Consider the following 24096-nt stretch of genomic DNA (forward strand, 5'->3'; position numbering starts at 1 on the left):
GCTGCAACCGGCAGTAGCGGTAGCAGTAGCGGCGCGGAGGGACCAGCGTCACGCAGCGCGACGATCGGTATTCCTGGCGGCGTCGGCGCGAGCGGCAGCAGTGGTAGCGGCGGCGGTGGAACTCCGCCGTCGTTGTACGGCACGGTAGCCGCCGCCGCAGCTGCGGCGGCGGCTGCAGCAGCGGGCCCCGCCGCCGCCACAGCAGGGTCGTACATCTGAGAGGATGAAAGTCTTTCGAAGATGGACCCTGTACGGCTGACGGCGCTCAAGCCGTACTTTCGTCGTGACGGCGGAACGGTCACAGCAGGCAACGCGTCGCCTATGACCGACGGGGCGGCGGCATTGGTGGTAGCGAGTTATGAAGCCGTACAGGTACGAACTTTCTGTCGTACTGTCCTGCAGGGTTCACTTTTCCCCTCACACCTTTTTGCCAAGCAATGTGTGTGCACGGGATTGTGTTTATAACTCACACGTTTCCCTTTCCCCCGCGGTGGAAATGGGTCGCATCGATGCATCGATTCGCCGTACAGCGTCTGGGCTTGCCATTGCTGGCGGCGGTACGGGGCTTTGCTGACGCTGCACAATCGCCAGAATGGTTTACGACAGCCCCGGCGCTAGCAGTACCACGCGCACTCAAACACGCGGGGCTGACGTCAGCATCTGACGTGGACTATTGGGAAGTCAACGAGGCGTTCAGCGTCGTTGACCTGGTCAACCGGCAGTTGCTGGGGCTACCGGCCGAGCGGTGCGTGTGTCCCTTGGATGGTTCTGAATTTACGTTACGGTTTTAGGGCGGTTTTAACTTAAGGTTTTGGGGTTTTAGGTACATTTTAAAGTTACACTGCAATCGGCAAGGCCAACATCCCGAAATAACCAGTATTAAAACCTGATTTAATTAATATTTTGAATAAAGTAAAACCCACAGCGCCTTCTAAACCCAAATTTCTCTTCCACACGGCCTTTCAGAGTCAACGTCTTCGGCGGGAGTGTGGCTCTAGGGCATCCTATCGGCGCGAGCGGTGCGCGCATCCTAGTGACTTTGCTCAACGTGCTGCGCTCCAGGGGGGGTAGGAGGGGCTGCGCCGCCATTTGCAACGGCGGCGGCGGCGCATCTAGCATCGTCGTGGAGGCGATGCCGCCGCCACTCGACAAACAGCAGCAGCAGCAACTGCCGACGGCGGCGGCGGCGATGACGCGGCAACAATCGCAATTGTAGCTGTAGCTCAGTATAACCGTCGTAATAGCCAACAATACGTCGTAATACCCAACATATCACGCCAACACAGGAGAGGCGACAGCAGAAACGCGCCCGTCGCTGTAGTATACATCTCATCATAACTACCATCAAAAATCACGATGGCCTGCTGCCAACACCAAGTGGAAGTACGAGCATCCATACACAGTAACTTTAACGCATAGTCCGTACACTGCGGTACGGCGACCATCGCACGACAATCACGCACACCAAAATGATTAGAAGAGCCCCCCGGGCGGTCAAAACCCGCATGAAAATGACCCGACTGAATGCCGGCACGAAACGAGCACACATAGCCATAAGATACATTTCTTATGTCTGTTAGCGACAGCGGCTTGGCAACTTAAGCGTGTGTGCGTGTGTGTGTGTGTGTGTGTGAGCGTGTGAGCGTGTGAGCGTGTGGGTTACACCACCTCCTGGAGTTGACTCGTTTCCCCCTATTGCTCCAAGGTTATCATCACGGGGGCCCCATACATACATACATACATACATACATGGAACGTAGATAAGGGGATGGAGCCATGGGCCGAAGGCTGTCCGAAATAGCAACAGATATCGCAAACAAAACGCAGGAGAAATACTATTATTATAACCCTGTCGCAACAAAAAGCCTGGCAATGTGTGTGCATGCATGTATGGTGTGTGTCAAGCCTGGCAATGTGTGTGCATGCGTGTATAGGTGTGCACGCACGCGCACACACCTGTGTTTCTGTGTGTGTGCCTGGAAGAACAGTAACCGAGCTCCCCCTCAGGCAACCACATAAAACCCAACCAACACTCAAGGCCCTCCCACAGCACGGCAACACCGTCTCAATGACGTCCGCGCTCGTGGGGCTCTTGATTATCCATATCAAGCACGCTGTACCCCGCCAGGGACCCTGTTCCCTAACGTCCCAGCTGGGTGCCCCAGCTAAGCCTCGTCAAGTGGATACGCGACGATGACGATGACGATGACCACGAGCCGACGGCGGGCAGCTGCTTCCGTTCACAACGATTTTCCTAAACAAGTTCACCGTCGGATTTCCTCCCAGACGGAGTTTCATTCGCTAGGGCACCCTTCCTAAACCGCGCCAAGGTATCATGAAGCATCTGCAGTTTTTTGTTAAAAAAAGGCGCACGGGCACTGGACATTTTGACAGCAAAGCCTGGCGCGAGCTTGGACGCTCTTCCCGAGTGCCTTCCTCAGAGGCATGAGGACCCTACTAGCTATGGAGGAGAGCAATAGAGGAACGGGCAGGCAGCAAGGGTACAGAAACCCTGAGCCCTAATTCATTAGGACGTGTTCACATGTGGGCGAATCAGGGTTGATTCATGCGAATTGGACTCTGAATTGGACGGAATTGGGGTCCGGGGGGGCCTCTTCGGGTATGATTCGACGTGATTCACAGTTTTCTTTCTCAAAACAAAGTTGTTTAACAAACCGTTTCTCATGATTACCATTACAATACTATAGGAACATTTTCCAATTGTTAATTCACGCAAAGCGCACCGAGCATTTTTCACGAACTCCTGCAGCTATGTATGTACAAGCCTGTTGATAATTTTCGCCATAGAAACGATACTTATACTGTTCTGTTCCTAGATAATGCTGGCTTGCCTTGGGTGATGGGGCGTAGCCGCGGAGCTTCAGCTGGGCGCGGTGGCACCTCGCGCCGTGCAGCGAATCGTATGTGAACACAATTCAGAAAGCCGCCCCGAATCGGACTCCCAATCAGACTCTCAATTGGACTACATGTGAACACACCCTTATCACTATCGCCACCGCCGACATCATTATTGCTGATTTGTACTGCCTACCGTCATGCGAAGTAATAGCGCGTCAATTTTTAGCAATAGCGATAAACATCAGAAGCTACGGAGCTAACAACATACCAAAAAAACGCACAAAGCTGGACACCCTACGCGCCCGAAAAGCATTGTTAAAACTTTGGCACCGCAACGAGGCAGCTGCCTCCCAAATCGCTCAGACTGAAAGCCCCTGCGTTACAGCGGCGGATGCTGGCTCGGTAACATCATCCTGCCAAGAGCCACATGCAACCAACTTCCAGCACACCAACGTGATCGAGACCTATCAAGGTCGATAATCCTTCCTATGGTGGAAGGTATTGCGCCCCTAGTTGATGGACAGTGGTGACCTGGGATAAAGTTAACCTGCGAGCCGACCAGGAATGGAGTCATGCCTAGCGATACCGCCACTAGCACTATGAAATGTGCTTCAATTAGATGGGCTAACTATATGGTGCTAGTGTTCTATATTCTCCACTGCACTCTATTCGATGGGTCTCGCTGACGAGCCGAAGGCACAACGATGGGACCCATTTTGTTGATCAGCGCGCGCTGAACAACAAAAACATGATAAGGTAACCAGCGTAATGCGCGCTACAAATGACGGCCCTGAGGATGCGATTGTTACAGTGGACCCCGAACGGGTCGACTGCAGCGCCCCCTAGGAACGCATCCCGCACAACATTGTAGGCATTATTCAAAAAGAACTCGGCCAGGCCGTACTAACTTCACTGGACACAAGGCCTCAGTTAGTATAGCCCTCAAACCTCATCATTGGACATCAGTAAGCGGCAAACAACCTTGCCTGCGTCGTTGAGATATAAGAAAGGGTGGTTGTGAGGCACGTGTCCCCAACGTTTTGGCAAGTTATCCCGTGCCGCAAAAGCAGTTAAACGGGCCCAAAAGTCAGAGATAACATAACATCGTCAGTAATGCGGTTAAGCGTTGACGTAGATACGGTCATGTTGGCCTGGAGACCTTCCCTAAACAGCAAACGGCGACCGAGATTGAGTGAGCTGATGGCCGCGAGGCATACAACCTCCCACACACACCCAAAAACTGAGGTCGGTGGAATGCCCAGCCACAAGTTAACCCGGATAGATCAGGAAACTGAGGAAACAGCCCTGAGGACACGGGCCGTGCGAAACAGATAGACAAACATATACTGGGCCTTACGCCCAATTAACTCAGCTTACTTAACGCAGTGAAGACATGGGTAAGGCCTGGCCGAAATACTACAGTGGCCTCCAGTACTGTAAGGGGAATGGGAAGCGTAAGCTGACTTTACTAACCGAGATACTGGCGTTTGCACAGAGTATCGATATCTCATCTCAGGTATCTTCAATCTCATCTCAGACTTTCAATGCTCCTAAATTAGTCCGGTTAAATAGCCAGGCTAGCGCGCCACAACTTCACTTGTCGTACACAAGTCCTCGTCCGCTAGCTCCGAAGCTACCACATGGTCACGCATGTATTCCGAGAGCTCGTCAACTAACTTCATGACATTACAAATACAATTGAATTATCACACAGGGTCAGTGTTTACCAAGACATGGTGACCATCCGGCAAGCCCTGCTTTCTGTGAGGGGCGAGGACGCCGGATCCATTTCGCCAACTGTTGCGGCCCTGTCAGATTTAGGCTTTGACGTAGATGCCGAGGTCGGCGACGCTTTCCTACTGCTGAATGCGGAACAGGCAGCAGGCCTCACTGTTCGACAACAGTTGGCTCTAAAAGCCGCCATCCAAGGTCAGTTGTATGCAATCGCGTAATTAAGCATAGCTAGGTACGTATCCTGTGAACCGCTACTTGTAAGTTTTGCGCAAGGGGCCGTTAGGAGTGTCATTGGACGCATAGGGCGTTAGGAGTGTCTCGTCAAGCCCTGCGAGAATTGTGCCACAATTGTGCTGCTGTGCTTAGGCATTGTGGTTGAGAGTAGACAGGACGCTGGTCGCGAGTTCCGAAACTAGGTTTTGCAGGTTGCCTTTGCAAACTTGCGCGTGAAGCTAGCTTGGGTGTTAAGAATGCTGCATGAAGATTGCTACTACATGCAAGCCGCGTCGCCTCTACCTGCACCCGCCACATATCGGGAATCCAGGTTATTGCTCAGTCCTGCCGTGGTGCGTTACAGTAGCTAAGCCGCCAACCGCAAGCACAACTCCGTAGCAAAACAACCCGCTGCGAAACCCCCTCCCAACACCAACCCATTGTGAAAGTTGCACTAGTGGCCGATAGTAATGACAGTTACCTGTGTTGCACCGTTAACGAAACTGCAACCTCAAGCGCCCCGACAAGAGCCACGCGGGCGACCCACCCGAAACCAGCAAGGACAAACCAGGGACCGCTGCATTGTGGCAACCAGGGTGCGACAGTCCGATCGGGTCCCGTCAGGAATGGCACTTGTGCTGGAAATCCCGACAGGCTTTGAAAAATGCTTTCGGGCGGACCCGACGAAAAAGGGGGAAAATGCCAAACGGCCATCGGGAGCCCCCGCCGGGGCCTGGAGGGCTCCCGTCGGGGGACCCGACAGGGTTAGGGGCGCTAGGACCGCCTGATCGGGTGCCGTGGGTCGTCGGTGGGCCCTTCGGCGACTGACAGCTACAGCGATACATAATGGCATTCATAAAAATTTAGCTGGATGGAAATATGTAATGTAGTGGTAGCATTCGTTCACTTCGTTGCCTCTTCTTCTTTATCCTTTGACTCTGCTGTACAGGGATCCATGCTTGGATACATAAGCGAAGGGCACACTACCTTATCTCGACCTTATTGACAATTAATAATCTTTACATTACCTTTTCGAACGTTTGCTGCCTCGTCCTGTAAGTCTGTGGGCTTTACCAAAACAGCTTGATGCTCACAGGCAGACGTGCAGGCGTGCATGTGTTGCTGTGTGTGTGTGTGTTTGTTCGTGCATATCAGAACTGTGAACAGCAAACTGAGAACTGGAAACTGCGCATATAAAATACGAATAAATGTAATTTCAAGCGGCACACAGCGAAATTTCGTTCTTGCGTCACCCGACAGGTTTTGGGATGGGCTATCGGGGCACCCGACAGAAATTGAAAGATATGCAAAAACGCTATCGGGTGGGCCCGACGGGAATGGGAAGGGGAAAACCGGCAACCCGACCATTTCAGGAAGGTCCTGTCCAACCCTGGTGGCAACCCCCGCGGTTGCCCTGGGTGGGTGGGGGGAACGACGAGGCACAGAAAATTGACGAGAGAACGCACCGATACGGGTACTCCAATCTTAAACCCATATTAAAGGACAATTAGTACGATACCGACCCGTGGGTGGGGGGAAACTAGAGGACACTGTCCCAGCAGCGGGACACACCTCCTGGTATTAATAGTCAAAACAACGGCAGTTAAAGAACCAATGCGCCTGTGGGACCCAAGTAGGAGCTCGGCGTCCCCTGCCGTACTGCGGTCCGGCACATGCATGCATGCATGTGCCCTACTTCCACGCACCACGGCAGTTCCTTCGCAATAACTTGCCTATCTCTACACTCATACTTCGCTTCGAGAAGTCGAAGCTTATTGCTCAGTCCTGCCGTGGTGCGTTACAGTAGCTAAGCCGCCAACCGCAAGCACAACTCCGTAGCAAAACAACCCGTTGCGAAACCCCCTCCCAACACCAACCCATTGTGAAAGTTGCACTAGTGGCCGATAGTAATGACAGGTCTTGAAAGGACCCACAAGTGCAACGATCGCTGGTCGGTATAGGTCAAGAGGGTCATCACCCATGCCCCAGCCGCGGTGCTGTCTTCACCATTATGCTCTCGAAACCTCCGCACTCTTCCAGCACCCAGCTTCTGCTCCAAGCTGCAATCCGCACGGTTGTTAACGGCAGCGGTCACACCTTCAGAGTGCAGTGAGTGTGTTCCAAAGCGCGGAGACAGCCCTGCCTCCACAAAGAGCCTCCACAGGGGCCCGGAGCAGTCTGTATGGTTGGGTGGGATGGTTGTGTTGAGCGGCGTGGTATGCTGCTCCAAGCTCGGCATGCCATCCGAGTTGGCCACGACCCAGCGGAGGGAAGGTATGGTGGTGATGATGCCGCACAACCCATATCGTGTCCATCGGTGCCGCTTGCAGCACACACGGACCACTACAAGTGGGGCACGATATGTGTATCAGGGTCTGCATTTCAGGGGTGGCACTGGCACAAAGTTGGCGCCGTCGGCAAAGTCCACTGGGAATGCAACCGTGTACCATCTTGGCGGTTGGATACCCCTTGGGTGACCCCGAGTGGACGGGACTATGCCCTCTTTCAGTAACACAGACTAGCTTGGACGAACGGTAAAGCTGCAGCCAAGACTAAGTTATCACTACTACTACTGTAATTATTACGATGATATGATGACTATTATTATGGATTTTATGGATTTGGGCCACCAGGTTGCATGAGGCTCGAGAGGCATGATGAACCAAAGCCGTGCATGGTGGCGGTTGCATGCATCAGGGTTTGTCCGATGATTGCGAAGGCGGAAACACCACCCAGCGACATTCGCACCCTGTCGCATGTCAGTATCTGGTGAAATTGTAAGGGGGAGCATTAGGTGACGGCTGTCGATGTGACTAAGGCAACTGCAAATTATCCTCGTGACCCCACGGTCTGGCCAGTTGTGCAAACAAAGCAGGGTTTAGCAGCCAAACGAAAGTGCCATGCCCCTTGAAGGGTGCGTCCGCGAACTGGTGGCACTCAAGAGGGAAACAATCCACTGAGATCCAAGCCCTATTACCAGAGCAGTGGTGCACACACGTCATGTGCATGGCCACAAGGGGTCCACCTTTGGATCATCAAGTCTTTAGCAGGTTGGCTTTGATTGTCACCAGCACCCGCTGGGCGTCCAAGCACCCCTGCCGAAAGAGGCCCGGTAACACATTATACATCGCCATTAAACATCGCCGACAGTTCCAGGAGTCTGAGATGGACGGCACCGTCCTCAAGGACCCAACCAACCCAGCCGCCATACGAAAACTCGGAACAGCATCTGTGTGGATGGCAAATGGGTGCGCGTGGGTAGGTTGCCAAAAGAGTTTAACCCACCCTAGACTGCAAAGAAGCGTGCAATATTTGGCGACTCCGACAGCTCATGGCTGGCGGTAGGACCAGACCTGGACCGGTAAAACTGTGGACCACATTGGGGCAGCGATAGCGACATGCCCGAAAGGTCCTCGATCTCATGCACCCAGTAGGGAGTACAGCTGTTGAACGCTGCGCAGGTTCAACCATCCTCTGCACTGCGAGTCTCATCCTTTTGGTACGAATTGAGCCGTTGATGGTGTCAACCCGCCCCCAAGTACTCCGTCCACTGCTCAGGTTCGAAAGGGCATTCCTGGTTACTAGTTGATGATCCCACGTTAACCAAGTCGGTGAGAACCCGCTCTCGCCCCTGGTAGGGCGCCCGCACCTTGGTGTGCGAAAAAATCCCAACAGGCTGGTGCCAGCCTACTGGGCACTGCACAACCTGGGAAAATTCGCCCTTGCTGTGCAAAGCCTAAAATTGCCGAGCTTCCTTGTGCATATCAATGTGGTGATAGCCGGACTTCTGAGACACGGTGGGCAGATAGCCGTGTGGTTGCGGCACTTCACACAAGCATCCCACGGGACTTATACCTGTAGCTCGGCACCACACGGTGCTCGATAATATAACATAACGTGCATCAGAAATTAGGCGGAATTTGGGAGTGGCCTTCTTTAGGAACAAAACCGAGGGGCAATACGCAGCGCAGTTGGCAGTCGACTCGTGGTCCCGCCCAGTTGCGACCAGTTCGGTGATCGCAAAATTCAGTCTGCTGTTAGGCCGACGGTTGGTCAGGCTGTAGGGTGCTTCGCACAACAGCGGAAACCGAACAGTACCCAGGCCATGACCAGGCGGGACTGCATAAATAACTTCCAACATGCTGTTTTGGCTTTCAACCGGGCCCTCATCTGTGATGGCTGGTTGGACTTAGGTTTGTCCACACGCTGCAAACTCGTCCCGGCCCTCCTTACAACTCTCATGTCATCCACGCGCCGGGTGTGCACTTGTTCAGGGCCTGTCGGTACCGGTGTTCTCTCCGGGGAAATGCGGACACCTTGGTTGCGGGCACTGGCTTGCCGTGTCACGCCTCTTATGGGGCACTTGTGTCGGCCGGCTCGAGGCCGGTCCGGCATCCTTAGGATAAACTTGCGTTTGACGCGCTGGTATAATCAGTGCTGCTGAGGGATCGCTATATTTTGAGCCAAAGAGTAACCGTAGACTTGGTCTTGTTGCCGATTGCGATGATGTTGAGCCATTGCTGTGTACATGCGCCCGACGAAGATGCACTGTCTGGTGACGACCACAGTGGTCGAAGCTGTATGACTTTGGCACAACCCCCGCCGATGTGCGGCCGGGCGCGCTGGTTGTTGCAGGCCGCCGGTCAGGAGACGGGAAAAGGGGCCAATCCTTCTTAAGTGAGCCTCTTCTTTCATTGAATAGCGGGACAAGATCGTTTAGTAGATGAACGCGTGTCTGCAAACGCGCATGAACAGGTTCCCTTGAATGGCAATGAATTAGTAGCCATGTCCTGTTCGCTGGGCACCCAGGAAGATCTTGTATATGTAGTGTGTTAAGATCTGGAGACGCGGCGGTAAGGTACGCAAAGCACGAAGGCGAAGTCGGGATGTATCGGGGAAAACTGGTGTGATGATGCGGGAGTATGGAACTAGTGCGCTGTCTTCTTGTGCTTGGCCGGAGTGGGCACTCATGTTGGATGGTTGGGTAGCTGATGTGAAGTGGGGGCAAGGAAGGAAATTGGGTTTCTGCATACCCGCGCAGCTTTAGCACCAAAGGTGATTTAAGCCTGCCCACACAGTAGGGCACTACAGACCGATTTAATGGGTCTTGTAGCCATTTTACCCTACCGCAGTCACTTGAGTATGTACCCTTTGCGGGGGTGGGGTGCGTCACTGTCGACTGCCAAAGTAATCACAACTGCGAGCCACATCCGGCCATAACCACAGTGAAGACGGGCAGTATTAGAGATCTTCTCACAAGAGGCTTCTGGCCACATCCAGCCTAAGCACAGCGAGTGTCCAAAATTGCTGGCCACATCCGGCCTCGTAAGCAGCTTGTGTGGGATGTTACTGGCCCCTCCAGCCTATAGCTGTCGGCTGTCGGTCTTTACCGGCTCCAAGCAGGGGAGAAGAATATCGGAACCGTTAGTAACCTTAAGCAATTGATGCGCGAGATCCAAAAAACTGCCCAGCCCATGCGGCCGCCTAAGCAGTCTGTGCGCGAGGTCCAAAAAACTGCCCGGCCCATGCGGCAGCATGAGCCGTCTATGCGCGAAGTCCCAAAACTGCCTGGCCCAAACGGCCTCACAAGCAGTTGATGCGCGAGGTCCACGAAACTGCCTGGCCCGAACAGCCCCACAAGCAGTTGATGCGCGAGGTACAAAAACTGCCGGCCACATCTGCCCGCGAAAGCAGTCCAAGCGCGATAGTACTAGCTAGATATAACCTTGGGGAAAGCGCTCTCGGCTTCGTGACTTGTGGTAGTTAAGCCCGGTGTCCGGTAGTTGCTGTGGCGCATCACACCGCCAGTGCCTGAAGGGGGCCGACAGCGGCTTGCCGAAGAGCATTATTGTAGTCCATCCACCATGTCTCTATCCCTGCAAGATATACCTTCAAGTAAAACCCTAACCAATCTGTATGGTCATCTGGACACCCCCTCACTGTTAGCAAGTTGTTTGTTCCTTTACTGGGCTTGAGTCTAACCCCGACTGTTGAGTTACTATTGACCTGTGTATTGCAACCTTGTTTTTTCTTGAGTCTAAGCCGTTTGGTAGCTTTGGTAGCTGATTCAGGGAACGAGCCGATACGGAAACCTGCGGAAACGGAAACCTGCGGAAATAGGTTTCGTCATGCTTTCCGCAGCGAAGCCCAGATTGGCGGAAGTGCGGAAAGAGAATCCGCATTTCCGCGTTTGCTGTACGGCGGAAAGTCTAAAACAGATTCCAGGCATGCGTTTGCCATTTAAAGACTGCGTTTTACACATGGAGTTATTAGATTAAGTCAAATGTCAGCAACCACTGGCCCCGACCTGGGGGCTGCCGAAGTCATAGAGATTGACTGTGTTTCTGCTCAGAAGAAGGGTGGAAGGCCCGTTGACGACGTTTGGAAACATTTTGATAGAGGTCCTTACGACAAGAGCAAGAACTGCTATGCAACCTGCAAGGGCTGCCGTCGCCATGTAACATATGAGTGGCAATTTCTGAGCATCCCAGAGCAATCCGTCAGCCAACAATACTATGGGGGTGGTATACGATAGGGCTGCTCAGGCCTGGGGTCTCAGGGTTCAAAGAGAGGCGGGCTGCTTGAAGGGGGCAGGGTGAACACCGTCAAGGGTGTGGGCACACAATAGTTGATCGCTTGGCCACTGCCACCCCCAGTAATACGTTTAGATGGCTCTACCTTCGAGCACGATTGGAATCCACCAGATTCTAGATCCCACCGGACAGAACCGCACTGCCGCAAGCTGGTTTCAGACTGTCCATGTCATCACCACACTGAGAAGAGCTAAAAAACATCGTTACATATTCCTTTTATAGTTTCCGCAGCTTTCCGCAGTTTCCGCAGCCTTTCCGCAAAGGGGCTCCCGAATACGAAAAGATTCCACAGACCTGGTCAAGTTTCGGCTCGTTCCCTGAGCTGATTGCCCTTCCGACTTAGTGCATACTGATCCCGCGAGAATGCCAAGCGCTTCTTCGCTACACTCTTCTTTTACAGGGTGGTTAACTTCGCCAGCGGCCCCCTTTCCCGGGGCAGTCCCTGCTCTCCCCTGCTAGAGGGGCACCCTAATCCGTCACCCCATGACTTCAGAATGTATTCGTTGGGTTCGGCAACTCACCACCAGCATCCAACCAAATCTAGCGGATCAACGGCGCATCAACTTAGTTCCAGGTTAGCTCGCAAGTTGATTTTATCACGTCCTGCATCGTCCATATGATGGGGGGCCACCTCCCATTTCAACACTCCTCAAACACCCGAGGAGCCGGCAGGCGGATTTGAACCCGGATTTGAACCCGGGTCGGCCGGGAGCAGAAGTCAGGCCTTAACCTCTGCCAGCCGCCTGCCTACACTGCATACCATGCACGGTCTTCTGAACCGTTGGTCAGCTGTGTATTCCTTTGCCAAAAGAGCACACCCCTGTTATGTCTTGACAAATGACTTACCTGCATAATGCACCCTCTTTTTTCCTTTTTGATGTACAGGTGCGGCAGCTGCTGTCCCGCCACCGGGTCCCAGCTCTGGTGAGTTCGCCTCATTCTGCCGTTCACTTATTGGAGCTGAATGCTTCCTATCCCCATTTCCTTACAGTAGGTAGTGAAGCGCTAACAGATTTGGCAGTGTTGTGGCTCTGGCCTGCCTATTTACCTGCACACAAAGAAGGCTCAGAGCGCCTATCTAGCTATGTATCCTGCCTCTTGTTTACCCTTCTGGTCATATGCCATTTAAGGGGGCTGATTCCTTGGTAATGATAACCTAGGGAAAACCCTGGGAATTAGTTCCTACACATACATGTACGGCCTCCTTTGAGTGATGCTATATATGATTAGTCTGGATCTGGATAGAAGAGGGCGGTAATGTGTTACCAGGGGGATAAACCCAGGCAGCTGTACCTGCATGAGGTGGCTGGGTAATATATTAAATATCGGATCTAAACACAGTGGTACTTTTTTGGGCGAGGCCCCGGGCGCGAAGCGCCATTCGGGGGCCCGAGCCCCCCGGGTTCACAGCTGTCAGTCAGTCAGTCAGTCAGTGACTTACATATCTCGCCCCGCAAAAAATAGCGTTTGAATGCTATATCCATTCTATATCAAAATGCCAAAGGAGACATTCCAGATAAATCGGAGCGCGAAGATAGCTTTCCATGGCTCCGAGTTTGACATAAAGTTACATATCTCGCTCCGCAAAAGATTGAATGTAGAAGCTATATCTATTCTACATCCACCTGCCAAAGGAGACATTCCAGATAAATCGGAGCGCGAAGATAGCTTTCCATGGCTCCGAGTTTGACATAGAGTTACATATCTCGCTCCGCAAAAGATTGAATGTAGAAGCTATATCTATTCTATATCGAAATGCCAAAGGAGAAATTCCAGATAAATCGGAGCGCGAAGATAGCTTTCCATGGCTCCGAGTTTGACATAAAGTTACATATCTCGCTCCACTAAAGATTAAATGTAGAAGCTACATCGATTCTTTATCGGTTGGCCAAAGGAGAACATTCAAATACATCGCGAAGATAGCTTTCAATGGCTTCGAGTTTGATTTCCCCTCACGCCGCAGCCCTTGCCTCTGACGCCGTTGCATGTCCCTTACATCTTAGATTCATGATCAAACGGCATGATCCTTTATGGGTTGGTTCGTTCATGCTCAGCAACTTTAGACCGACCCATGGCAACACTCTAAGCACCTCCCTCCTGGCGTCTAGCTCGTGCCTGTTTGATTGTTGTCCGTCTTATTCATTCAATCCAAGTTCAAACGAAGTGTGCCTTTGCGACACACCATCAGCTTTGCCGCTGCATTCCGACTTCAAAATGTGTAACTGGAACGATCCCCGAATGTATCCTGGCTAGGAGCGGACAACAATTGGTCCATGAAGCACGGGCACTTTGACGCGCCTTGAACTGCCAGCCAGCAGAAGGGCCGCCGTCGAATAGGGCAGTCCCGCCTCACGGATTTGGCGCAGCAGCGACAACACACGTTGCCGAAATGACACTCCTGCTTTGTGTGTATGTCATTCTACGGATTGCCGCATCATGAAAAGGCTAACCGTTCAGTCAATAATGATTATGTCAAACGGGGGTCATGTGGCTGCACCGGGGCCGAGCCTCTTTTCGGCTTTAAAAAGCCGCCCCCCTAGTTGAAGTTCAATCCTATAGAGGGAAACTTGCTGTGCAAGTCAATATATATTTTCCTATGCTGAGTCTCATATCTATGGTAATAAGTGCCACTCGTGTGCCGACTGTGAGTTTACTTCGAACGACGACCAGAGAGAGGTCGGTGACCCCCAAGTCGATGACCCCCAACCGAAAACAGTTCCAGTAGGCATTTTAGAGGATTTTCCATTTTGCCCGGAAGGAAATTGAGGCACCCTGGAGCGGTCCAAAAGGGTTCGGGGCTGTGCGAAGCACGTCTTCGGGGCCCCCACCGAAGCTACGCGAAGGTGTTTTCACAAAAACCCGAAAGATATATTAGCATCAATCTACATGGTTTCGGGTGGAAGGCGGCCGGTAACCGGGTCTTGCAGTGTAAGGCCCGCTTGGTCGCCAGTCAAACAACAAGTATACACGTGCAAATCACAAAGAACCCTGATGGGCTCTAGACGGATGACGAGTTGGCAGGTGTTGTGGAGGTGGTTGCGGCACAGGTGGATGAATAGCAGCGCCTCCTCGGTTTTGGGTAACATCCTTGCCTGAACGATTGCCCTCAGGACCCGTGATCCCAAATGAAGTCAAATACCGCTTAAATCAGCAGATCAGGCCGATGTTGTGATACAATCTAGCTTAATTTTACCCCAAAAAACGCTTGGGACAGTTTCAGGGTGGCTGAAAAAAATGTTAGGCTGATGGGAAGGCTGTCAGGGAGGCCTTGTAAGTTTATTCAGAGGGTTTCAGGCACAGCCGAAATCTTTTGTACCCTGGTGAAGAACCCCGGCTGCCAATTGCCATTACAGTGCAGAATGGACAAACAGCCAAGCCACAAACTGGCTACGTAGCAACACCCACACACCGGGTGTGTTTTCAGGGTTTCCCCCTGAGCACTGAGTTGTCTGGGCTCTTCATCAAAATTTTGGCTGACATGGTCGACGAGACCTTACAGTCCGCCACAGCATTCGGCAGACCTTACGTACATTCTAAGCGTGGTCCCTGTGCCACCAATTAGGTCATACTTTGCCGAAGAGCCCGAGTTGTATAGACTCCTGCTCCTAGTGCTTGCTCTTGCTTCCAAGACATCAGCTTCAGCAATTTAGATCCTGCTGTGCACACATTGTGGTTGGCCGTGAGGCTGGTTGTCCTTTGGTAATCTGAAGTCCACCTGCGACTGCTTGCCAGCGGACCCTGTCAATTAGGGTGTCAGAAGTTTTCTGCATAAGAGAGGGTTTCTGTCTTATAGCCGGTAACATTCGTTACCAATACCATGCAAGAGAGGTTTTGCTGTAATGGATGACGCAGACAACTACACTCAAACAGAGCTATTGTTTGTGTCGTGACAGCAAGTCACAGCCTCCCCTCTTTGGAACGGTCTTTCTAGGCTTTGTGGTTGAGAGTTCACCGGACACACAGCTTTCCTCGATAGCGCACTGAGGTGCTGGTGGCCTAGCATGGGGAGTCCCCTTGACAGGCATCGGCAAACTTGGTGGAGAAAGTCCTTTTTGAGCTGCAGCTTGCGGGCCCCGTGGTGCATGCACATGATTGTATTGCGTCCATGTTGCATGCCTGACCCTGCTGAGAACACAGACCTGCATGTTGTACTTTGGTACTTTGATTCTGGCAAGGGTCCAGCATGCTTTATTACCCAGTAGCACGTTGTGGCTCGTTCTTCAGTTCTGTATTGGGTTTTCCAAATCTGCAAAGTATGCTCACTTCCTAAGCTCCAGCCTGTGGCAAGTTTGTGCTATCGCAGTCGTGATCGCAGTATGTGTGTCTGTGGGTGTGTGGGTGTATTATGCTAACACCATCTGGTGTTGTGATACTCTCCAGAGGCAAACGAGCCGAGGGCCCAAGGGCCAGCCAAAGGCTGTCCGAAATAGATAGGTACCATTAAAACGTACAAGGAAAACTATTATTATACACACTATGAGGTATGCAGGGTTCGTCTATGATGCTGACCTGACTCACCTTCGTCCAGGCGCTGCACAATGCTAAGGTCAAGGACATCTGCGGCAACATGTCCCTGCTGCTGTTCGATTCCTGATGACCTTGAGAAGTGCTGCCATGCACTCATTGTCCGCGACGTTTTCCCCACCCTTTTCGAGCGGCTTTTGCAGGCGTGGGTAAGGCTTTGCTGCTTGCTGTTGTGCTGCTATTGGGTCCCTTATTGTGCGCAGGTGATGACATAAAGCTTAAGTTAAAGGAAGTCTTGGAGGAGCACGGGGTGCTGGGGGCCAAATCGCCAGTGCGCGAGCTTGCGTTCAGCAAAGTGAGCTCGAAAGCAGCGACCAGCTTGTGTGCCCTGCTGGATATTTCACTTGAGGACGGCAACATGATGGCCCCGCTGCCTGACGGCCCATTCCTGTCATGTGGAGTCTTTGACATGGGTAATTATGCGAATGAGGATTCCGCGCTGCCCCACTTTCTTGCACACATCGAGGCTGGGCTGAAGTTGAACGGTGTTAGTTTCAATCGCGGCGGCTTCACCATGTACGACCTGCACAAGGAGCGACTCTTTACGATCACTTCTGGCAGCACATGCTTCAGCGGTGGATTGGATGCAGGGATTGTTCCGTTTGGGCTTTCCAAGTGTGGATGTACGAGGCAGTTGCGTGCTGGCATTGAAGTCAAGCACTCTGACAAGCACAAGGCCACCTACAAGCAGCGGTACCATGGCATCCCCCCCACTGGAGCGGAGCAGGACGTGCTCTTTACCGGTTCAGTGTTGGGCCAAGCATTGGTGGAGCTGCTCGCTGCCTTCACATTTGCCCAGGTCCCAAGCATGGCGCTTCTGCTCAGCAGCTATGACACCAATGTCTTCCTGGAGCTATCAGACGGTGTGTGCCGCCACTGGGCGGGATTGAGCTTTGACGCTGCCATGTTCAAGATGGGTGAGTACCTCAAGGGCTGTGACACGGACCGGCGGTATACGCTGGACAAGCACCGCTCGGAGCTGCCGGCTGAAACGGTTGAGAATATCGAGAGGCTTCGGAAGCGACTCAAGGGGGAGAGCCTTCTGGAAGAGCAGCTCAACAGCCTCGCTGGGGAGTTTGACGACGATCCCCGGGAAAGGCTTCGCACCACATTGGAACTGATTGACACGCACCATGCATGGTCGAGCATGTATGTGTAGCTTGCTACTTCGCTTGGCAATTCGTCTATGTGCGTGCAGGGGGCCGGTTCTCTTGCTTTTGTGTGCATGGACTGCAGTGGCAATGAATGATGCTATGACAGCCAGGGTATCAGACTAAGTATGATCGTGCTTCTTTCTATCACAATACCATGCCAGCCAGGCCAGGCATTGGCGTTGTATACCCTTAGGCGGTTCAGTAGACCTGGCAGGTCTTACCTGATAGTGCTGCTAGTTGCCTTCTGCTTTGCGGGATGTAGGTTCAGGGCATCTGCGAGTGTTGCATGTATGTTGATGTTGTTACAGGGTGGTTAAGCTTCACCAGTGGCCTCCTTCCCGAGGCAATTCCCTGCTCTCCCCTGCTAGAGGGGCACCCTAAGCCATTCACCCCATCCGACTTCAGAGTGTACTCTTTGAGTTTGGCAACTCACCACCAGCATCCAACCAAATCTAGCGGATCAACGGCGCGTCAACTTAGTTCCTGGTCAGCTCGCGAGTTGATTTTATCACGTCCTACACCGTCCACAAGATGGGGGGCCACCTCCCATTTCATCACCTCTCAAACACCCCGAGAGGTCGGCAGGCGGATTTGAACCCGGACGCGACGGGAGCAGAAGCCAGGCCTTAACCTCTGCCAGCCGCCTGCCTGTATGTTGTCAGCCTTTCCAGCATTGTAGAATTATGGTGTACATCATTGTCAGAATAGTCAGTCTGTGTGCAGCTGTCTGCACATTGCAGTTGCTTTGGCACTCGCAACCTGCCTGCGGGTTTCGTGCTTGGTTGAGGTGTGGATACGCACGTCGTGGGGGTGCTTTGCCTAAACACGCCAACTGATATGACCTTTGCCTTATGAGGCTAGCTGTCTGCAGTCCGACATCTAGTCATGCCTGGGCATTGTATGGGGGTGCACTTGCCTGAGCATGCCCACTGTTCTGCTGTAAGCATTATTGTTGCAGTATGCAAGGGAACCTCGTGCTTGCAATGGCAACGAGGACGTTGCAGATTTGAAAGACCGGGGAAATGTACGGGATTTGTGTTCGTTACCGAGTAGGTATGGTTTGGCTTTGATCAGTACGACTCTGTGTCGTGCATGGCTTTGCATCCCTACACCATAAATTGTAAGCTTAGTATTCTTCTCTTCCTAGTCTCAGCCAGTGTCTGATGTTGGGCTGTGCAGATCGGGCAAGTTAGGAACTAATGCTTCCTCTAGTCGCCAACTGGAGCCAGTTCCCTACACCTGCTTTGTACTGAGATTCAAGACATTACCGGAGGTCTGCAGCTGTCAGCAGAGCGTCTAGGAACAGTCCGGAGCGTATGTTACTGCAGGGCTTTTTCAATTCGTTGGCTTGCCCACCCGTAAGACGGTTGGTTCCGACCTTTTAGGTAAAAGCCAGGAAAATGTGCAGTGTGGCGGTTACAAAAGTTCACATGACGCAAATGGACCAGATATATAGGATGTGACTCCCAAAAAAACGGCAACATGAAGCGGCAAGCAAAGAAGAGAAATAAGTTAAGAAGACCTAGTAATAAAATATAGTACGTTGTATACGAGAACTGCAGGAAGGGATGTGTACGGAGTTGAAGCTTGAAACCGAGATGTGCACCTGCAAAAGGATTGAGCAAAGCGTCACACAGACAGGAGGGAGGGGACGGAGAGGTTTTACATTGCCCCGTCAATGAACTATTGGCAATTTCGCTGTTATGCATTTGCATTTACGCAACATGCGGACCAAGATGGCTGCGGTGTCTTACTGCGCACTCTTATTCGCTCGTACAAATTTTGGTACCAAAGCATCCCCGGCACTTTTCTTTTCGACAAAGATGACATGCATGACATGCCTGCCAATTACGTGCTCTCTACACATATCTCTGCAATCCGCGCCACATGGAAGGCATCCGACTGCTGCAGAGCCAATCCCGGCTGGAGAAATGTAGAACTGAGAACGTGTAAACAAGCAACAACAGACGCCGGTATAGGATAATTGCTCAGGACATCGCGCGCTTCACGGTACTACGGCGTAGATTGTAACACTGTTCGATGCTAGGATAAAGACAGTTTATGCGGCCAATGGCAACGCTGTCACTGTTCTGGCGATTCAAAAATTCAAAGATGGTTTATGAACTTATGGGTTGCTTGGACCACAAACATGAATATATGTAATTATGTGTCATATGTAAATAGTTGTAAGAATTAAAATGGATTTATTGAACGAACACCGTAAGCGCCTGCGTGTACGACCTGTACGGTCGTCCAGGGAGAAAGGGAAGGGAGAAGAGGGAAGGGAAGAAGAACACGCGATTCCCGCCATCCGTTCACATTCGAAAAGCTCAAAATCGCACACCCCATACCACCCCAGATGACGAGCTAACGGCCGAACCGGCAGAGCGCACGCGCCACGACCCATCCCGCCCAATTCCACCTCACCGCTGGCTTATCTGCAAACTACCTAGAGCCCCCAGAGACGTCGCCACCGCATCCGACGTCCCCGCCTGGCCAGCACTACCACTACCACCACAATTACCGCCGCCGCCGCTACCGCCACGTTCAACGACCGTTCCCGCGCGCAGATCCACGAGATCCGCGCAGATCCACGATTCCCCTGCGGATCCCCCAGGTACGCCGTTCGGCCGTCGGAAGGGACGTCCAGAGCACTGAACCCACGAATCCGCGGGTCACGCAGTGCAGGTAGCTCCACCCACATGCCCGAGCCGCCCAGGTCGAGGGCCCTGGGGGGGGGGATCGGATGACGGAGTGGGGGGAGGGGGGGACACACCCTGGGGGCCCCCATCATCATCCGCGGCTTCGGGAAGCAGCCCCAGGGCCCACCGTGCCTTGGACAAGGACAAGGTTCCGGAAAAGACAGACCCCAGAACGGTTTGTCTTTTATCGTACAATGCCGTACAATACCCACTATTATGAAGCAGCCGGTGTGGTGGAAAACCTGGTGGTGGTGGTGAAGCTGGAGCTGCTGCTACGATGGGTGGGCGGCGGGCAAATCGCTTTCGAAGAACTTCAAAAAGATCTGCTTTAGCTTCTACCTTGTAACACAAGCAACCCCATGCCGTACCTGACGGACCCGTCGTACGAGGTGGTGATGAGGCGACATGGGCCCACGGCAGCTTCCCGACCAAGCCAGCGAAGCCCGGACACATACTCGGAGTGGGGCTGGAACATGAGAACTCCTGGCAATGGTAACGGTGATGGTAACGGCAGTGGTAACGGCAATGGTAACGGCAATGGTAACGGCAATGGTAACGGTGATCGTAACGGTGATCGTATTGGTGATCGTAACGGTGATCGTAACGGCAATGGTAACGGTGATCGTAACGGTGATCGTAACGGTGATCGTAACGGCGATGGTAACGGCGATGGTAACGGTGATGGTAACGGTGATTGTAACGGCACGCGGGTGTGTGACAGGGTATCGGTCGCTGTTGTCAAGCTTAGGACTATGGAGGTAGCGCTATGCAGTTGTAGTGTGCAAGCGCGGTGCGGGACGACTCGGCCGACACTGAGCAGCAGGTAGCGCCAGGAGCGCCAGGGGGGGTGAGGTACGCGGAAAGACGCGATTGTTCAGGCGATGCATATGCCGTACCACACAGTTCCGTACTATAAGTACGACATCCCTTTCCTTTCCTGAGCGGGGTAATAGGATCTCAATTCGCATGGACATTACGTTGGAGGGCACACACCAGCACATACATACATACATACATACTCTATATCTTTGACTCACCCTTTCACTCCATCAGTTTCACACAGGACCACATACACACGCACACAAGCTTATTCCACAAAAGTATGCGAGATTGCGGCGCTACCACCCGGCGAGCTACCACCCACCAGCTGTTTTCTCCGCCGGACCGCCCGCCTCCACGTCGACGTCCCACAGCGACACCTTGCCGTACTTGTCCGCGGCCGCCAGCGTCAGCCGATCGCTACCTGGCAACCAGGCCAGATGTGTGACACCATCCTTGGTCACCTACATACACGAGGTGTATGTATGTATGTATGTATGTATGTATGTATGTATGTATGTATGTATGTATGTATGTATGTATGTATGTATGTATGTATGTATGTATGTATGTATGTACGTATGTATGTATGTACGTACGTATGTTACAAGTTACAAGTTCCGCACACAAGTGCGGGTGTGTCCGTAAAAGCCAGGGGGGCCATGGACGTTGTATTGGTATTGATGCTGGTACGCGGGAGGTCATCTTCATTCTCCATCGTCCGCTTTAGGGCGAAGCGCCTCAGCGCGACGTGCCTGGCCTCCCAAATTTCCGAGAGGTACCTGGCCAATGCCAGGGGTGGCGCCTCAGTCATAATGGTGCGCATGCTGCGCCCCGTAAGGACTAGGTCACCATCATACTTAGCCCGTATGCTCATGTAAGCGGGACATACTTCGAAAACATGCAACTTATCTTCAACCGCTCCACAGTCACAAAGCCTGCATGTACGCGCGGTGCGCTCACACCCATTAGGCCTATCAACCTCTAACTCCCAGCAGCCTAATAGAAAACGCATGAGCAAATGATGAAGTCGCTGGGGCATGTCGTATGTCGTATGTATACGTATGTATGTTTACGTATGTATACGTATGTATACGTACGTACGTATGTATGTATGGACGTTTGTATATGTGTGTCTCTGACACGGAGCACAGAGGATTTTTTTAAAGCACGCCTTTACCAGACACACCAACATCACGTTCAATTGGAGGCACTGCAGCTGCTGCCGCTTGGTTTCGATGGTGCATGTGACGTAAAGGGATATCTGAAGGCTACGAACAAAGCACTGTATTTATAGAATAGCAAGTTACAACCAATACTGGCAGCAGTTTTTTTTTCAATTTTGCCCGTCAATTTTCCAGTCCGAACGGAGGAATAGGTTTATACTTGCGGGTATAAAAGTATTCCGAATATGTAAGGCGCTAGGGGGGGCTCCGGCCCCCCCAGACCCCCCTCGATGAGTTACAGTTTAGTTTGTGCAAACGCCGTGGGGAATATCGCAACACGCGCACACCACAATCTCTCAAACACCGATCGAATAGAGTTCGTTCACCATCGTTCGTCTTGCATAACGTTGAAAGATAACACTACACGACTTTCCGGGTTGCAAACGTACCTGACGTGGGTAGGTCTTCCCTTGCCTCGGTTTTTTGGAGTGTGTAGTGGAGCACCCTGAGTAGAGCCCCTGCCCCCGGTGGTGTTTTCTCTTTGTTCTTGTTTTGGTGACCTCCTCCTGCTCCTCCCCTTCTAGCGCCACCCGCGGCTGCAGCAGCAGCAATAGCAGTAGTACTACTAGTGGCGGTCGTGGCACGGGCCTTCAGTACGGCTAGGAACGCCGCATCCGTCTCTTCGTCGCCGTTGCCACTTCGAAAAGGCAGGTTCCCTGTGTGGTGATGAGGGGGGTTTGAGGCCATCAGCAGCAGAGGGGCATTACATACATACATACATATCCACATACATACTCCAAAAGCACGATCACAGTCACAATCACAGCAAAACACACATACACAGTGCAACGTCGTGCATTCTCTCACTCGCCTGGGGGGTGCCTCTGGGGCAAGCCCTTGCCGCCAGCGGCAGCGGCAGCAGCCGCACCCTCCGCTTCCGCCGCCAGCGGCCCCCCGCCAGCAGCACACCCGTCGACCTCTCGTGTTCGATTCCTGCCGCCAGCTCGGCCGCCACGCCGCGTTGCCGCAGCGACATCCGCAGCGGCTGCGGCTCCTGCGACCTCTCTCGACTCCTGTGTGAAGAGGTGGGTGTGGTGTGGGACGTGGGTGAAGCGGTTGAAGCAAGGCAAGGCAAGGCCGCGAGTGTAGATAGTTCAATTGGTTGGTTAGGTGGTTTGGGTCGATTTGGGTTTATATAGCTTGGTGGAGGTAGGTATGTATGTAGGTGAGTCCTGAGGTGATGTGAGGGGAAAGACGACCCACAGACGAGTGAAGCTGATACCAGAGGGGCAGGGGAGGGAAGGGATGGCTTGCGGACGCCTGGGAGCTTAGGGGCCCTTGCTTCGGCTCCCAAGCCGGATAATTAGGGGGAGGGGGAGGGAGACCAACCACGTGAACGAGTGAAGCCGATGCCAAGGAGGATAGACTGATATGCCAAAAGTATGTAACTAGAAGTAACTAACCAGCCTAACCAACTTGTGAAGGAGGAGTCAGGGGGTGAGGGACAGAGAGAGAACAAGGGGCATAACCAGGGGGGTGGTCTGAGGCTGCGGATGGTGCGAAATGCGGTATTTTAAGAGCATGTCGCCCGAAACGAACATGACAATCAGCGTCGGACCGTTCGTACAGATATGTCCAAATACGGTTTAAAAGATAAAAGATCTTAAGCTTCGCATATTCACATCCCCCAACGTCTATGTCGTCTTGTGTCGTACGGACCCGCCCGCCTTCAACTCGTCAGCTACCTCTTGGTGCCGACGCCCCGCTGGCTCGCTTCACGCCGGGCTACACAACTTCCCATATTGCAGTGATGATGGTGGTAGTGGTGTTGGATTGCTACTGCTACTGCTACTGCTACTGCTGGAACTTCTATCCTTACATTCACAACTGCCAGGAAAGCTAGCACCACCACCACCACCATCGCAAAATCCCTGACCAACCAACCAACTAACCCCCAAACTGGTCCTGAATGCCTCAAAAACTCCTCCACTTTCCCTAGGGGAACCAGTACCACAGCCGCAGCCGCAGCATAACGAACGCAACCACCGTGAGTAACGGATCCAACGCCAACCAACTAACACACAGAGGAGATAAATATTACCGCAGCGCGCTCTCCGTAGCTGCTCTTGCTGCCGGACCTCGCGCCTGATTACTAACAAGGCAACTGCAACTAACATAACTGAAAAAACCAACTGGAGTACCAGAATATTTACCGAATGCGATCTAAGCACGGGGACAACACAAATTCAGTTAACCGAAGTGCCCGACCCAACGTGAATTTCAGAAACTTCGATCTAACCCACAAACTGCACCAATCCGGATCTTTTTCAAG

General features: G+C 52.6%; 4 protein-coding genes across 4 annotated transcripts in view; 3 read left to right on the top strand and 1 right to left on the bottom strand.

Annotated features, from left to right (window-relative positions):
- The first annotated feature begins 219 nt into the window (after nt 1-219).
- Nucleotides 220-1475, top strand: VOLCADRAFT_81647 (uncharacterized protein). Its single transcript, XM_002951810.1, has 3 exons — nt 220-372; nt 531-740; nt 953-1475. Exons 1-3 carry the CDS (start codon nt 241-243, stop codon nt 1214-1216), a joined length of 606 nt encoding a protein of 201 aa, XP_002951856.1. The 5' UTR covers nt 220-240; the 3' UTR covers nt 1217-1475.
- Nucleotides 1476-4592: 3117 nt separating this feature from the next.
- Nucleotides 4593-8667, top strand: VOLCADRAFT_92454 (uncharacterized protein; the record flags this gene model as incomplete). Its single annotated transcript, XM_002951811.1, has 6 exons — nt 4593-4788; nt 5756-5861; nt 6067-6224; nt 6847-6915; nt 8365-8417; nt 8482-8667. The coding sequence occupies 6 exons, from the start codon at nt 4593-4595 to the stop codon at nt 8665-8667; spliced, it is 768 nt and encodes a 255-aa protein (XP_002951857.1).
- A 5346-nt stretch (nt 8668-14013) lies between these two features.
- On the top strand, nt 14014-17082 carry VOLCADRAFT_92455 (uncharacterized protein; the record flags this gene model as incomplete). Its single annotated transcript, XM_002951812.1, has 3 exons — nt 14014-14075; nt 15029-15078; nt 16127-17082. The coding sequence occupies 3 exons, from the start codon at nt 14014-14016 to the stop codon at nt 17080-17082; spliced, it is 1068 nt and encodes a 355-aa protein (XP_002951858.1).
- Nucleotides 17083-19526: 2444 nt separating this feature from the next.
- The window catches only part of VOLCADRAFT_92456 (RWP-RK domain-containing transcription factor), a gene marked incomplete at both ends in the record, with an annotated part of 7540 nt that continues 2970 nt past the window's right edge, over nt 19527-24096 (bottom strand). The window contains 5 exons of the mRNA XM_002951903.1: nt 19527-19806; nt 20148-20262; nt 20924-21022; nt 22214-22480; nt 22693-22837. Coding sequence (XP_002951949.1) covers nt 19527-19806; nt 20148-20262; nt 20924-21022; nt 22214-22480; nt 22693-22837 — 906 coding nt within the window. The remainder of the gene's footprint in view (nt 19807-20147; nt 20263-20923; nt 21023-22213; nt 22481-22692; nt 22838-24096) is intronic.

This window comes from Volvox carteri, assembly GCF_000143455.1.
Source record: "Volvox carteri f. nagariensis unplaced genomic scaffold VOLCAscaffold_26, whole genome shotgun sequence".
Taxonomy (NCBI): Eukaryota; Viridiplantae; Chlorophyta; class Chlorophyceae; order Chlamydomonadales; family Volvocaceae; genus Volvox; species Volvox carteri.

Excerpts from the sequence above, each read along its gene's own strand:
- VOLCADRAFT_81647 (XM_002951810.1), top strand. The coding sequence starts at position 241 with ATGGACCCTGTACGGCTGACGGCGCTCAAGCCGTACTTTCGTCGTGAC. Across the intron at positions 373-530 it reads CGAGTTATGAAGCCGTACAG|CGTCTGGGCTTGCCATTGCT; the intron begins GTACGAACTTTC and ends TTCGCCGTACAG. Across the intron at positions 741-952 it reads AGTTGCTGGGGCTACCGGCC|ACACGGCCTTTCAGAGTCAA; the intron begins GAGCGGTGCGTG and ends AATTTCTCTTCC.